Genomic DNA, 15,487 nt, shown 5'->3' on the forward strand with positions numbered 1-15,487 from the left:
CCGTGGTACACACACCTCAGCACAGCGCCATTCTCTACGCACAAGACACACAAGAACAATCTCTAAGACCAAGGAAAGCTCAAGTAAAAGGGCTGAAGGTCTCTTCCTGCAGCTCTTACAACACAGACTTTCACAAGAGGTTTGTTTTCCCTACTCTGAGTGTCTTCACTTCCAGAGTCAGCCATGGGAGGAGCTGAATCTCCCAACAGTTTATACTGCACCAGCCAGAACCACGCTTGCCCAATAGTCCAGGTCTAGTGGCTTCTACCAATATTTACAATGAGGTGGCACTTTCATGCTAGAATGAACAGAAACGGGGATGCCTGGCCACTAAATACCAGTTTGGATCCCTATTTACATTCTTACCCACTTCCATTAGCAAGTTTGTCTCCCAGCACAGATAAGCTGTGCCTCTTTTCCAGGAGTTCTCACATGCAGAAGTTCACCCTTAAGCTGATAACCCCCAAAATACCCTCTGATGCTGGATGGACTCAACAAAGATCTAGTAGTACCCCAAAGCCCTGGTCAGCTGCAGGGGGGTTTGCAATGTGCCACCAGGATTTACAGCCCCTTGTTTTGCTCAGATATTCAAAACCCCCAAGGACCCAAGACTAGAGGCTGGGCTCCAACTTTGGCATCTACATGAGCTGGCATTTGATGGTCTTGATTTAGATGACTAAAATAGGGGTATAGAGCCCTCAAGTTTTAAAGATGATGTCCCAGTGATTTTTCTGTGATGATTTGTGTCAGTAGGACACTGTTCAGCTGTTACAAACTCAGATCTACAGATGACCTGGAATAGGGGCTACTGAAAGCTCATGCAACTGAAATTACAACCTGTGATGCCAGGATCAGCTTGCGAGGGCGGCACTCAAGACCAGACCCTTTCAAAGTAAGTCTTGTTCCCTTCTGCTGTTTTCAGGAATCACCAGGAAAGTGACTGTTTCAAAAGCAGCTTGTTTCTTCTCTCCTCACCCTACCCCATCTGGCAATGAATTCTCAGCTGCATTTGTGAGACCAGAATCACTGCCCTTGAGCAAACTACAACATCACTGCAGGATGGAGCAGACAGAGAAGCTGAATTGTTCATTTTCAGTATGTCAAATAAAAGCACAAGATGGGCAAAAAGAATCCAACTAGTTAAATCAGGGGGCTCTTCGGGTTTTGGGTTCTGTCTAGCGTTTGGCACGTGTAAAGTCTTCACCCTAAAACCTGAGGAAGCACTCACTGCCTTGTTAAGTGGGGAGAACTGCTCACTCTTAGTCAGCCACAGGCTTCTGATCTAGCACTTACTCCAGCCAGAAAGACTCCTACAACTTGCCTGTTCACGGAATCACTTATGAACACCACAGTAAAGAAGCATTAACAGTCTTATTTCACAGTATATTTCAGTTTTGCCTCTTTGTTAGGAAACAGGAGGTTATCCATAAGCAAACAGGCTTTCTGGTGGTGGAGTGCTTTCTTCTAAAGCTTCCCAGCTTGATCTTGGATAGCTTCTATCAGTTTGCTACTGGAAAGGTAAAAAAGATCTCACCTCCTTTGAAAACCAACCTTTATCCATCCCAGCAAAGAAGCAGGAGGTCCACACCAGAGGTTTTTGTAAAAAACAACAGAACAACACAAATACTTGGATAAATTCACACAATAACATAAACCATGAGAAGGATCATCAAAGACTGAAAGAGAATAGAGTAAAAGAGAAAGAAAAGGATTTGCATACAAAGAGACTAGTAAAAAACTGAGGTTTTCTACCCAAGAGCTTCAAAAAGGGTTGTCAGAGCTCTTTTATACACGTAGCTCAGACATTTATATTTAACTACTCCTCAGCTACACCAGTGGTGAATGTGGCTCCTTCATCTGCCACCACCACAATTCCCATAGGACCTGACTGACAGCTTTCCACTTCTACCATGAAAAGCTGAAGAGAACTGGGCAGTTCACTGAGTCTAAATGCAGAGACCAGGACACACAACACCATAACGTGTGCTTAAGCCAAGACTACCAAAGTCTAAACGACATCAGACACACATCTGAAGCTCTGGCGTCTGAGCTCTTCAGAGAGGAAGCTGCAGTAAAAACAATTGAGAAGGAGAAGCTTCTTTTCTAAACACCTGCAAAGTTAAGGTCAGATGAAATGTATTTACTCTTACTGCCTATGCTCTCAGCAGCAGCACAGTTTTGTTCTCCTGGGTGTCTGCCCTGGTTTCCAGGTCAAATCCACTCTAAATAACCCCTTAACCTTTACAATTTAGACAATACTGTCCTACTACAAAAGGATCGCAACTTAGCTTAGAAAAGGTCCAAGATGATGGGTGGAAAACACACTTCTTTTAATGTGATCTTCAGAGAGGAGATGGGGCCCCTTTCAGATCAGGGATTAAGGACCGTGACAGCATTATTTGAAGAGATCTGTTATCAAAACACACAGAGATGTTCCACCCATAAAATCAAGACTAGGAGGCAGAGACACCACTGGAGATGGCTCAAGTACAACCTCTATGAACCCCAGACAGCAGATTCTTCACAGATTTCTGGTGCACAGCACTGAAAAGTATTAAAAATTCCAATTCTCCCCACTTTTCTATTAAAAAATGGAATAAAAAAAACCAGCACAGTCTCACTAACTGGGCAAACACTCAGTTTTGTGTCACAGACCGACCACTGTCACAGAGACACTTCAAACACTCCCACTCTCCTCTCACTGCTACATAAGTGTTTCTCGGTCTGACAAGCTCCTGTGGATCTCCTGCTTGTCATCACCATCAGCATCCTCATCATCAGCTGGATCGTTTTCCTCTCCAGACTCCACATATATAGGCCAGTCGTTATCGGCATCACCCTTCTCTTGGCCTTCTGACGACTGCTCCATTAGGCTGAGGTTGATGGGCATCGAGTCCTCGTGGGTGGTGGTCACACAGGTACAGCTGTCGCACAAGCCAAAGCGCCGCAACCCTTGCGACAGGCTACTCGTGAAGGTTCTCCTGCAGCCTTTGCAGATGATTGGCTTGTTTGATCGATGCACCTGAAGTTAAAATGAAAACACTGTTTAAAAAGGCCATCTGCCTCCTTTAGCTCCTTCTGGGGTTCTGCTTTGCACCAGAAAAACACCTCTGCTTCAGCTAAAGGGCAGGTGATCCCATCACAGTTGGGACTACACAAATCCCAAGTAGCCCCATACTTGGAGCTACACAAGTACTAACAACTCAACTATCAATGGCTTAAACTTAGAATCACAGAATGGTTTTGATTGGAAAGGACCTTAAGATCTTCAGTTCCAACCCTCTGCCATGGGCAGAGACACCTCACACTAGACCATGTCACCCAAGGTTCTGTCCAACCTGTGTCTGAACACTGTCAGGGATGGAGCATTTACCACTTCTTTGGGCACCCTGTGCCAGCGCCTCAGCACCCTCTCAGGGAAGAATTTCTTCCTTATCTCCAACCTGAACTTCCCAAGTTTCAGTTTGAACCCATCACCCCTTGTTCTACCGCTACAGTCCCTGAGGAAGATTCCATCTCCAGCATCCTTGTAGCCCCATTCAGACACTGGAAGCTGCTCTGAGGTCTCCACGCAGCTTCTCTTCTCCAGGCTAAACAGCCCCAATGTTCTCAGCCTGTCTTCACATGGGAGGTGCTCCAGCCCTTGATCATCCTTGTTGCCTCCTCTGGACTTACTCCAACAGCTCAATGTCCTTATGTGCGGACACCAGAATTGCACACAGTGCTACAAGTGAGGTCTCATGAGAGGAGAGCAGAGGGGCAGGATCACCTCCTTTGGCCTGCTGGTGATGCTCCTTTTGACGCAGCCCAGGCCATGGCTGGTTTCTGGGCTGTGAGCCTACACTGAAGCTGGGTCATGTTCAGTTTCAAATCAATCAACACTCCCAAATCCTTCTCCTCAGGCTACTCTGAATCACTTCTCCACCCAACCTGTAGCTGTGCCTGGGACTGCGCGGAACCAGGGGCAGGACCTTGTACTACACATTATTACTATTATTACTTATGCCTAGACAAGTTGATCTCCCATCAGCAACAACCACTTTGACCACCACATTTTGGGAGATCAGGAAACTTGCCAAAGCTCCTGGAGAGACAGAATCCTTCCAACTTACACTTAAAGCGTGACTCCGGAGGTGCTCCTGGCGCGTGAAGCGCTTCCCGCAGGTCTCACAGGGGTAGGGCCGCTCACCCGTGTGGGAGCGGATGTGCCGCTTCAGGATTCCCTTCTGCTTAGCTGTGTAGGGGCAGAACGGGCACTTGTGAAGCTTGATGGGCACCACTAACACGTCACCTTGGGGGAAGAAACACACTGCATTAGGTGAGGCGCATTTCCAGTGGCAGCTCCTTGTCCTCCCCGCTGCAAACCTGAGTCAAGACAACCACCCTGTCCTGTCCCTCCACATTTCCCTTACCTGGGATTGCTGCAGGTTGTGCAGTTCCAGAAGACATTAACACAGCTGCAGGCGACGGCATCCCTGAAAGCTCAGCCTGCCTGTACTTACACAGCTGCTGCTCTGAGGGAGTTGGCTCTCAACATGTTCATTTGCTTTTAAGAAGCCTTTAATTAAGTACTAAACATTTGCCTTTAGTGCAGTGGGGTTTCTGCACCATCTCCACTGTCAAAGTCTCCCATTTCTTAAGATACCATTAGCATTAAGCAGCATTAAATCCTAAACCCACAAATTACACGTAGTAGTAGCACAATATGTCCATGTGCTTTTATGAAATGCCTAAACTGAGGTGTGGGGAGCCCACCTGGAAACAGGAATGCTTGTTTCTACTGCCAGTCACTTCAGCCTTTCTACTGGTAGTAACACAACAAAGGGCTCCAATACATTTACTGAGGATTATTTTACTTCTCCAGAAATTAAACTCTACAAACAGAAGTAATACGTAACTTATGAAATCAGGCAGAAAAAGAGGACTAAAATCGAAGATCACATTTTCCATAACCATGGGTATTGCAGAGTTTTGCAGCAGCCCGAGCATAAGCTTCCCCTCCAGCATGAAGGTTGGGATGTTACACTACAAGATCAGTTTTCCCTGTTTCAGGTACTCACCCAGGGAAGGGTTTGTGTATCGAGCCTTGAGCTATGTCAGTTACGCCAGGCTGTGGAACGTTCCTTGCACTGAGGTTTGTCCAACCCAGTCTCAAAGAACCCCAAAAGGAGTGTCTAAATGTATTAACGGGTGAGTGAAACTCATCTCACCTGACCCGGGACCTTCACAAGGTGTTGCTAATCCCTGCTGGGTGGTTAAAGCTCTGTTTAGCAAACAAGAAACCCAGTTCCCACTCCTGCCTTGCTCCAGACTCTTCCAAGATGCCTGTTGCCCCTCCCTCCATGGTGAAGGAAACCAGGAATGGATGTGGACACATGAAAGTCACTGGTATTCATCTCATCTTCAACTTTGTATTTCTCATTCCTGGTGTCCTCTGAAAATGCTAAGACAGCAGGAGCACTGAACGCTGAGGACAGACACTCCCATCCCACTAAACATCCTCAATGCTTGGTTTTAGCACAGAAACAGACCTAAGGCATGCTTGAGGGCTTCCTCACGCCTGTTTAAAGCACATCTACCACTCCATTTCCAAGCTCACACCACCTGATTCTATCAAATCCTAGAAGCACCACCCTTTTAGTGAGTCATTAATGGTCTGAAGACTTAAAGAGAGAAAAAAAGTAACTGAATTCTGTGTGGGAGATGCTCTTGCCTTGCTACACATCCCCCCCCAGAGGCACAATGTGGTGACAGGGCTCTGTCCTGGCAACCTTTGTCCTTCAGTGTCTTGTGATGTTATCAGATTCCTTCTTTTAAAGCAGAAAGAGAATATACTGGGTTTATTTGCTTTAAGATCACAAATGCACACTTGAGTTGGAAGTGATATGAGTGTACTTGCTATCTAAGAGTAGAATGCTCAGGGAAAGGTTTCCTGCCTGGTGCCCAACCCACTCCTGCATCTGTCACATCCTGACCAGTGACGACACTTGCAGTGCCTGTCAGAGCTGCCTCCATCTTTGTAAGCAACTAAAATGCCCAAATCCTTATTGTCCATTTCAGGAGAAACTCGTCTGGACCTGATCTTCCTCTTCTCCAGCTCTCTGCCACTGCTGCTGGGAGATATTCCTGCCAGTGTGAGCCATCCCATGGGACTCGGGAGGCAGTGGAACCTCCGGAGCCCAGTTGAAAAGCCAATCTGCCTCTTGAGGTAAAAATTAAGTGTTGTCTCTCTGCAATACCACAGAGTTTAAAGCTTTCAGTGCTCTGAGAAGAATTCCTGGGCACCACTCAGTGTTGTATAAACCCAATTTCTGTCCTTTTGAAGTTCAAAGCACCAGCAGCTGATGTGCTGGCAAGAGCTTCGGTGGAATGAGCTACTTCTGCTCTGTCAGTTCTGCAGCAGAACCCTCTTGTGGCAGCTCAACTCATCTTCCCGATCGCTCTTTATAGCACTAATGCTACAAGAGGAAGAGTCTTTTTCACAATCCTTTCAATCAGGTCCCAACTGAGATCGTTTATTAAAGCATTACCACCAACACCAAACTCCAGCATCTGCCTCAAAGAGGCTGGAAGAGCCATCAGAAATACTTACCTGCCAAGTGCTGCACTGAATAAAGGAGTACAGCTCTTTGGGAGTCCAGAACAATAGTTTATTTTGCTATGGCATAATATTCAGCAATATATTCCTGCACAAGAATGAGAGTAACAAAGGAAGTCGCACACTTGGTGATCTCCTCCTCCGACCTATGGACTGCACCCCCTGAGTCCTCTCACCTGTGTCCTCACCATACCAGTCGCTGTGAATGTCCATCATGGAGCTCACTGCCACCCCTGCATCCTCTGGCCTACCCTCAAAGCCCCGGACAAAGTGATGGACCACGTCCTCCTTTCTCTGAGCCGAGCTGTTGCGCAACAGGGCCTCGAGGAATTGTTTCATGTGATAGTTATTGCAGGCCAAGTCCATGGCCTGCCCGCTGTGCAGCCCCTCTTCCATCTGCTCCAGGGACAGCGGGGTCGGATACTGCGGCAGCCGCTCACCCGCTTCCACCTCGACCTCCACCTCATCCGAGTCAAACTCCACTTTGGGTTCCACCCCTTTGGGCAGTGAAGAGTTGACATCGTCCGGGGAGTCACTGCTGACGGGGTCCCGGACCACAAGCTCCAGGGGATGGCAACCACTGCACTCACCGCAGGGAGGGTCCTGCTGGCAATCCGAAATCCCTTCCTTCTCCTGCAGGGAGGACACAGAGGCAGAGCACTGGCTCTTGGAGCTGAATGACGTGCCCTCTCTGGCAGACCCGGTGCTCCCACTATCAGCCTGATAGAAAGCCGCTTCCCTCTCTATTTTCCGGCAGATATCCAGTGAGGAGCGGATGTAGGTCTTGCAAAAGTTGACCACGTCGGTCATCTGCAAGTAGCTGGCTGCAGACATCACCTCGATAACGTTTTCCCCACAGAGATCCAGCTTCCCGGAGTAAAGGAAATCCAGGATGATGGAGAAGGCCTCGGAGGTGACAATGTCCAGCGAGGCGGTGCTGTGCCTCCCGCTGTCCTGGATGTAGTGGATGAGGAGCGCTCGGAAGTACCCGCTGTTGGCGAACAGGATGTTCTTGTGCGCTTTGAAGATCCTCCCCTCCACGATAATGCTGCAGTCGCAGAAGAAGTCCCTCTTGCGCTGCTCGTTCAGCTCCCCCAGCAGCTTCGCGTAGTACGACTGCATCTCCATGGCTCCCGCCGCTGCGGGGACAACGGCAACGCCCCGTCAGTGGAGGGGGGAAGGAGAAGGACCCCGGGACCCACAACCGCTGCGGGCCGCAGGGGCCGCGCTACCTCCCCCCAGCCACAGCCACCACCGCGAAGACCCCGGCCCCAATCCCGGTCCCCGCTCACCGCCGCTCCCGCCCGGCCGCCGTACCGGGTCCGCCCTCCGCGGAGGAGGAGCAGGAAGGGGAAGTGACGTAATGAGAGCCGCGGCCCAGTGAGGGGTCGGTAAATATTGGTGACGTCACGCCGCCAAGATGGCGGAGGGGTGAGAGCGGCGGTGCCGGGCCGGGACCGGGCCGGGGGGCGGTGGAGAACGGAGCAGGAGGGGACGGAACTGGGGTACCGGGGGGGATGGAGCGGAGCGGGGCTGGGCCGGGGTCCGGGTGTGCGGCCCAGGCTCTGCCTCACACGCGTGTCCCCCGCAGGGAGGACGCGGGCTGGTGGCGGAGCTGGCTGCAGCAGAGCTACCAGGCCGTCAAGGAGAAGGTAGGAGGCGGCGGGACCCCCTGCACCGGGTCGGAGGGACGGGGGAGCCGCGGGGGCCGGCCGGGGCCGCAGCAGCGCGGGGCTGTGGGGGGGTGGAACTCACCACCCGAGCAGGTGCTCGCGGTGCTGCTTTGCAATGCCCCGTCCCTGGCAGTGTTCAAGGCCAGGTTGGACACAGGGACTTGGAGCAAGCTGCTCTAGTGGAAGGGGTCCCTGCCCGTGGCAGGGGTTGGAGCTGGAGGAGCTTTAAGCTCCCTTCCAACACAAACCAGTCTGGGATTATATGATTTCCTGCTTGGGACAGCAGTGCTTATGTTAATTATATGCAGAACTCGGATCAAAGCTCTTCCTAACGTGTCTTTTTGCATTCTTAATTTAATCCTCCTCCATCATGTGTTGGACATGCAGGTTCCTGTTGTTATTCAGGTTATTGCAGTCTTACCTATTGCACGTGTTGGGCTAAAGGCACTTCAGTCTCTGTGACATGACTGGTGTTCCCAGAGCAACCGTGGCTTTATTGGAGCGCAGAAGGATTACACTCTCTGTCTGTTGTCTTCTTGCAGTCCACGGAAGCTTTGGAGTTCATGAAGCGGGACTTGGCTGAGTTCACTCAAGTAGTGCAGCATGACACAGCCTGCACGATCGCTGCTACAGCCAGCGTGGTCAAGGACAAGCTGGCAGTGAGTAGGGGTGTAAGAGCTGGGATTCCTGTTGCAGAAAGCAAAGTGGGGGGCAGTAGGATGTCTCAGTCCTCCGAGCAAATCCTACCATATAACCATGAGCTTCAAGTTTCAGATGTTCTCCCCGGTGCAGGTTTGGTGCTGAGCACTGTGTAGGTTCCTTACTGTAGTGGTGAGGAACATCTGGAGATGAGTGGAGGAAGGTTCCCTGTGCTTTCCATCCTTTTGTACACCACGTAAGCAAGATAGTGGCAGCATCACTAGCACAGCAGCAGACTTCCACACAAGCTGCTGGTGTTAGCCCTGCACAGCCACCACAGTGACAAACCACTCCCCAAACCTGGCTGATCCTTCCTGCAAACCCCAGGCTTGGTTGCCCACAAACCTCTTTCAAGGCCTGCCTGCTCCCTCCACAACCTTCTAGCCCAGCCCTGGCCACAAGTCACCTTGTTAGCAGTTTTTTGACAGGAGGAACACCCTCCTGCCTTAAAGGAACCTACCCAGGAAAGAGCAAGGTTTGGCCCGCTGCTGCAGGCACTGTTATGAGGATGGTGAGGGGCTGGAGCACCTCCCATGTGGAGCCAGGCTGAGAGCACTGGGGCTGTTGAGTCTGGAGAAGAGAAGCTGCTTGGAGACCTCAGAGCAGCTTCCAGTGTCTGAAGGGGGAAACAAGGATGCTGAGAGGGGCTCTTCATCAGGGACTGTAGGGATAGGACAAGGGGTGATGGGTTCAAACTGAAACAAGGGAAGTTCAGGTTGAAGATAAGGAAGAAGCCCTTCCCTGTGAGGGTGCTGAGGCGCTGGCCCAGGGTGCCCAGAGAAGCTGTGGCTGCCTCATCCCTGGCAGTGTTCAAGGCCAGGCTGGACAGAGCTTTGGGTGACATGGTCTAGTGTGAGGTATCCCTGCTCATGGCAGGGGGTTGGAACTGGATGATTTTAAGGTCCTTTCCAACCCAAACCATTCTGTGATTCTTTATACTTACCCTGTGCTGCCTTTTCTTTTCAAGAGGACAGAAGTTTCCTCAGGTGCAACTGAAAAGGTGAGGAAGGGGATCTCTGACTTCCTGGGTGTCATCTCGAACACATTTGCTCCCTCACCGGATAAGACCATTGACTGCGATGTCATAACATTGATGGCAACCCCCTCGGGCACCACCGAGCCCTATGACAGTGCCAAGGTGAGTGCCCTATTCCTGGAGCTTCCCTCTGGGATGTGGAGTCCCAACCCTTGTCCTCGGGGGGCTCATCTACCACCCCAGCATTGCTGACAGCTCTGCCCTGTGCCTCTTCTCCTCCAGGCTCGCCTCTACAGCCTCCAGTCAGACCCAGCCACCTACTGCAATGAACCTGACGGTATGACAGGGCTGCTCAGAGCCTTTCTCAGTGCCTTGACAGGGAACACTGCTTATGGAGAGCAGATGTGTCTGCTGCATTGGGGACTAGCTTAGACTGAAAGTTTGCTGGGTCACTGCATGGCCTCTTGCTGGCACAGGACCCATGACCGAATGGGCTCAAAGACCCACATTTCCCTCCTCCTTTTTCCCTTGCTCACTCCATCTGGTCTGGTCTGTGGCATCTTCCCAGTGAAACTTCCCAAAGCTGTTCCTTCCCTGTTTGTGCCAAGGTCTGGTATCTTTGTGCTTGCCCTTTCCAGGCCCTGCTGAGCTCCTTGAGGCCTGGCTCTCTCAGTTTAACCTGGAGGAGAAAAAAGGGGAGATCGCAGAGCTGCTGGCAACCAGCCCTTCCATCCGGGCTCTCTACACCAAAATGGTACGGGCTTTGCTTGGCTTCTCACTTGGGTTATGGTGCAGGGAAGCCCTGAGCTGCTGGGCACTGGAACTGGTGGTAGAAAAGACTGCAGTGGCCCATGGAGATTAGGATTCTTCTTCCCTTCTCATTTGTCACGGGCCTGGAACCGAAGTTCCTCTGTAGGCATCCAGTGTGTTGGAGCATCTCCCAAGCCTGTGCCCCTGAAAACACAGGTGCCTTGCACAGGTTAAAGGCTGGCTGTAAGGATGGGGAAGAGAGAGGAGCTCGGCCCTCCCTCTGAAGTGACTCATCCCATTTCTTGTGTCATTCCCAGGTCCCTGCAGCCGTTTCCCACTCTGAATTCTGGCAACGCTACTTCTACAAAGTGCATCGCCTGGAGCAGGTATGGGGGGTGTGGGTGTCCCCCAGGGGTGGGTCCTCCAGCCAAGGTGCTCTCTGATGCAGACCAGAGATGCTTTTCCTGGAGGAGCAGGGGTCTGGGCTGCTGTGACTGTGCCCTTGTTGCCGATGGGGAAGGAAGGGCTGAGACGGGAGCTGCTGACACTGAATCCCTGCAGGATGAAGCCCGGAGGGAGGCTCTGAAGCAGCGAGCGGAGCAGAGCATTCACCGAGAGGAGCCGAGCTGGGAAGAGGATGAAGGTGGGTCAGGTGGTTGGGGGTCTGCGGGAGGGCTGGTGCAGACCTGAGCAGTTAGAGAGGGTGGTGGCTCCTCCTCACTCCCCCACATTCATCTCCCAGCCCCACTGCAGCCACCCCGCTGCATGTCACCTGCTGAAACATCTCTCACTTCTCTTCTGCCTTCCTACAGAGGAGTTCTTGGGGATGTCACCCCTGCCTTGTGCAAACGTCACATTGCCAGAAGCAGCAGAGAAAGAGTGTGCCCCTGCAACCCCGGAGGGAAGGCACCCCACTGTTCACAAGGGACCCTCAGAGGAAAGCTGGGCCGTCCTCCCTCCGGAGCCGGCCCCAGCAGAGGGGAGCCCCTCTGAGAGCAGTGAGAGCGTCTCCCTTGTGACTCAGATTGCAAACCCTGCCTCTGTGCCTGCTGCGCAGCTACAGACTGGAGCTGTACAACCAGCTGGGGCCGGAGACCTCTCCCAGGAGCTGGTGGAGGCCACCTCAGAAGAGCAGAGCTCCCTGCCAAAGCCCCCAGACCCTGCTCATCGTTCTGCACCTACGCGGGAATCAGCAGCATCCTCAGAGCAACCGGCTGCTACCGAGCTCAAAGAGGTGGAGAGCAAAGCCCAGGCCAGGACAGAGACTCTGAAAGAGGAAGGACCATCCGATCTACGAGTCTTCGAGCTGAACTCGGATAGTGGGAAATCCACTCCCTCCAACAATGGCAAGAAAGGTGTGTACGTGAGGGCCAGCACAGGGCCTGAAACCTGCTGCTGGGGGTGGCAGCTTTTGGGGAAAGGGCTCTGATTTTTATGATGATAGGGAGGAGGAAAGGGATTTTGCCAAAGTTGCTCAGGAAGGGTAGATCCAAAGAGTCCCCTCATGGCCAGAACTAAAGTGGAAGGAAATCCTGCTGCTACTGGGCAGGGTCAGGCTGGTCACATCAGATAGTGACAATCTGCTCCAGGCAGACGGCTGGGCTGGTGCCACAGTTGGCTCTGTCCTGAGCTCCCTACAGTAGGGGAGGCGCCTCCAGCCTCTGGCTGACACCATTCGCAACCCTTTCCTTGCAGAGGATTCTGCTTTCAGCAGAGCCTGCTGCAGGGCTCCCAGGACAATGGTTATGGGGGTTGTAGGATTACAAAGCCACTGGAAGCAGCCCGAGATGCAGCACAGTGGCCAGGTTCATGAGCTGAGTCTGTGAGGGGAATGAAGGTAGACAAGAAATCCAAAGTCTGTTGGCTGGACAGAGCAGGGCTTTGGTCCCTGGGTGCTGAGGCCGGGGTCTGGAAAGGGAATGTGGTGGTTCCTTCCCTCTGAGTGTCAGCCTGAGGAGTGTCCCTGCTGCTCCTCTGCCTCAGGAGGTTGTTCTTTCTACTGGGGACTGTGACAGTCCCTGTCATTCCTTATCTGATGTATTTTCTGTGTGCCTGAAACGTGACACATCCCAGTTCTCCCAGGCCAGAGGAGAACAGGTTTCACTGTTCACCTCTCCCAGTTGTTCTGGACCAGCGCTTTGCTGCGAGGCAAGTACAGCTCAGTCCACCCCATCTCTGTTAGTGAGCTGACAGCCTGCTCCTGGGCTTTCTCTCCTCTTAGGCTGCAGGAGATCTGAGCCTCAATGAAAGCCAGGGCTTTGTGGGGCTGCTTGGGCACTGTGTGCTTTGGCCAGAGCATCTGGAGAGCACGTGCAGCTCTAACAGCTCCATCGTGATGTTTGTGGTTCCAGGCTCCAGTACGGACATCAGTGAGGACTGGGAAAAGGACTTTGATTTGGACATGACTGAAGAAGAGGTGCAGCTGGCACTGTCGAAGGTGGAAATGGCTGGGGAGGTGAGTCCAGGGAGGTGCTCACTCAAATAAGGTTGCATCCAGAGGGATGTGGCTGCTGCTGCTCTGCCTGTGAGCTACTGCCTGCATAGGGCAGCTCACAGGAGCCTTCTGGAAGGCATGAGGTGCTCCTTGAGGACACAGGCTTAGCTTGGGATGCTGCTGTGGGAATCACGGGTGTTAGCTGAAGCAGAGAGTGGCTGCCTGGTTGTGCTTAAAGAGGGATGAGTGTGCAAGTTCCCTAAGGGGAGCAGAGCAAGAGAATCCCTCTTGAGAGGGTGTGGGAGCATGAGGGTATGTCAGGCCTTGTGCTGACTCAGGCGCCTGGGGCAGGAGGAGCTGTTGATAGATGGCTTTTGAGTTACAAACACTGGGGGATGTTCTTTTGTTTGCAGCTGGAAGATGAAGAGTGGGAAGACTGGGAATAAAGCAACTGCTTCCAGTGTGTGTCACAGGCTCATTTCCACCATCGACTGTGAATTAAATCACGGACCGGCTGTTCCTTTGTGTGTGACTGTGCTGGGGATTGCATTTCCAGGCTGGAGGAGTTTCATTCCTGCTAAATCCTGTGGGCAACTCTGGTGACCCCTTCAGACCTGGATGAGGAGGAGGAGGAAGCAAGAGTTCACTTGTACACTTAGCTGCTAGGAGCCCATCTTCTCAGTAGGTCCTAGAGACTGGCCATGCCAAACTGGCTGCCCTGGGTCGGGGCAGATGTGATGCAGTGAGGGGTCCCGTGTGCTCGGGTCCCTGGCAGGGTGCTTGCTTGTGTGTGTGTGCACGTCAGCTGCAGCCCAGCAGCTCAAAGGCTCTTGGATGCAAGCTGTGCCTGCTCCCTTGTGCTCTGTGCTGCTCCAGACCAGCCCTGGAGACCATTCCCTGCACAAGCGCTGCACGGCCGGAGGTGCCGCAGGCTCAGCCCCTTCTGCTCTCACTTGTTGCTGCAAAGAAAGGCAGTGGGTTTGTGGCTTTTCCTGGAGCTGGGCCATGCTGGAAGGAGCCAAACTCCCCTCCAAACCCTCAGCTTCTGCCTGGCTTTTTGTCTTGGAAGCTTTTTCTAACGGGAACTCTTGTTTCCTGCTGCGGGAGCAGCAGCTCCTCAAAGAGCCAAGGCCTTGCTGCTTCCCCCTGCACTGCCTTCCTCTCCTGGCATTTGTGTCTTTCGAGTTAAATTCCTCAAGCAAACTACTTGTGGCTTGCTCTTAACTTGAGCCCCTCTGGCAGGCAGCGATTTGGGCTGCCCTGGGAGCAGAACCCTTCCCTGTGGTGCCAAGTTTGGGGTGCGCAGCCTCAGCCTGGCCCTCTGGGATGGTGGTACCTGTGGGCTGAGGTCCACTCCTGCGGCTCCCCTCGTGTCCCACCAGGGTCTCAAGCTTTGCTGTGCTCACTCAGGTTCCTTCACTCAAGCCCTCTGTGACCACTTGCAGTGCTTCTCTCTGACCCACAGCCTCTCTTTCTGGGGCAGTTCCCTTCTCATGTCCTGAGATGCTCCTCAGTGGATGATGCTAATACACAGTTATCCTATAGGGATGGGGCCCTTGCTGCTGCCCCTGCCCTTTGGGGGGTGGTTTTATACATGCTGCCTTTGTTCTTCTGCCCCTTCCAGGGCTGCTTGGTTGGAGCTGTGGGTTTCCTGCTGGTTTAGGGTAGCGCTAACCCAGGTACACTTGGAAGAGTTGGTGGTTTGGGGTTGGTTTGGGGTTTTTTTCTCCCCTTTAGGATTGATTCTCAAGCGCAGCTGCCCGAAGGATTGCATCGGTGGCAGCGGTGCCTTTGGGCATTTACGTGAGAGCACGTTTGTCCTGCAGAACCTTGGAGGGCTGGAGCTGAGCCACGTGGGCTGGCAGAGCCTCTGGTGCCTGGCCCCAAGTGTAGCTGTAGCAGGAAAACTGGCCATGGGTGGGTGCCTGCAGTGAGTGCAGGCTCAAGCCTCTGCTCCCCGGGTTTGATGTGAGTGGTGGCTGCATCCCTGCCCGGCAGCAGAGCTCCGAGTATGCTGTGCTCTCCTCTGTGTCACTTCTGGTTTGCTCTTCTTTAGTCCAATTAACCATTGGGTTGTCTGTGCAATATTCTCTGTTCTCAAGTATCCCACCTCTCCCTGAGCCTTTTCTAGCTGGGGTGAGAGCCAGGATCAATTCTAACAGCTGGTAGTTTTGTAACGATGACTTTCTCCGAACCTTTTGCAGTTAACAGCAATTAAAGGAATTCTACAGAGTCTCTGTCTGTGCTGAGAGTTTCCTTTGCCTTCGGGATGGGAACGGGATGAGGTTGGGATGGGGACGAGATAGGTCCAGGAGGGTCTGTGGGTCACTGCTTTAAACCTCCCTTTCCTCCCACCC

At 52.5% G+C, this 15,487-nt stretch overlaps 2 protein-coding genes across 7 annotated transcripts; one reads left to right on the forward strand and one right to left on the reverse strand.

Moving 5' to 3' along the window:
• On the reverse strand, positions 1–7,936 carry ZBTB8B (zinc finger and BTB domain containing 8B). Of its 4 annotated transcripts, none has more exons than XM_080632245.1 (4): positions 7,891–7,936; positions 7,189–7,737; positions 4,113–4,291; positions 1–3,022 (listed from the first exon to the last, which is right to left on the reverse strand). In XM_080632245.1, exons 2-4 carry the CDS (start codon positions 7,724–7,726, stop codon positions 2,705–2,707), a joined length of 1,035 nt encoding a protein of 344 aa, XP_080488371.1. In that variant the 5' UTR covers positions 7,727–7,737; positions 7,891–7,936; the 3' UTR covers positions 1–2,704. The 4 variants fall into 4 exon arrangements, 3 of the variants coding, with proteins under 3 accessions (XP_080488371.1, XP_080488369.1, XP_080488370.1); XM_080632243.1 differs by having other exon boundaries at positions 6,775–7,737; XR_013958240.1 differs by lacking the exon at positions 1–3,022 and having other exon boundaries at positions 4,180–4,291; positions 6,593–7,737.
• A 49-nt stretch (positions 7,937–7,985) lies between these two features.
• On the forward strand, positions 7,986–15,363 carry BSDC1 (BSD domain containing 1). Of its 3 annotated transcripts, XM_080632300.1 has the most exons (11): positions 7,986–8,029; positions 8,190–8,250; positions 8,814–8,930; positions 9,938–10,108; positions 10,229–10,283; positions 10,585–10,700; positions 11,014–11,082; positions 11,258–11,339; positions 11,509–12,051; positions 13,048–13,151; positions 13,544–15,363. In XM_080632300.1, exons 1-11 carry the CDS (start codon positions 8,019–8,021, stop codon positions 13,574–13,576), a joined length of 1,362 nt encoding a protein of 453 aa, XP_080488426.1. In that variant the 5' UTR covers positions 7,986–8,018; the 3' UTR covers positions 13,577–15,363. The 3 variants fall into 3 exon arrangements, with proteins under 3 accessions (XP_080488426.1, XP_080488425.1, XP_080488427.1); XM_080632299.1 differs by lacking the exon at positions 7,986–8,029 and having other exon boundaries at positions 8,115–8,250; XM_080632301.1 differs by lacking the exons at positions 7,986–8,029; positions 8,190–8,250; positions 8,814–8,930 and having other exon boundaries at positions 9,948–10,108; positions 11,173–11,339.
• The last annotated feature ends 124 nt before the right edge of the window (positions 15,364–15,487 follow it).

The sequence above is a fragment of the Psittacula echo genome, assembly GCF_963264785.1.
Source record: "Psittacula echo genome assembly, chromosome: 21".
Taxonomy (NCBI): domain Eukaryota; kingdom Metazoa; phylum Chordata; class Aves; order Psittaciformes; family Psittacidae; genus Psittacula; species Psittacula echo.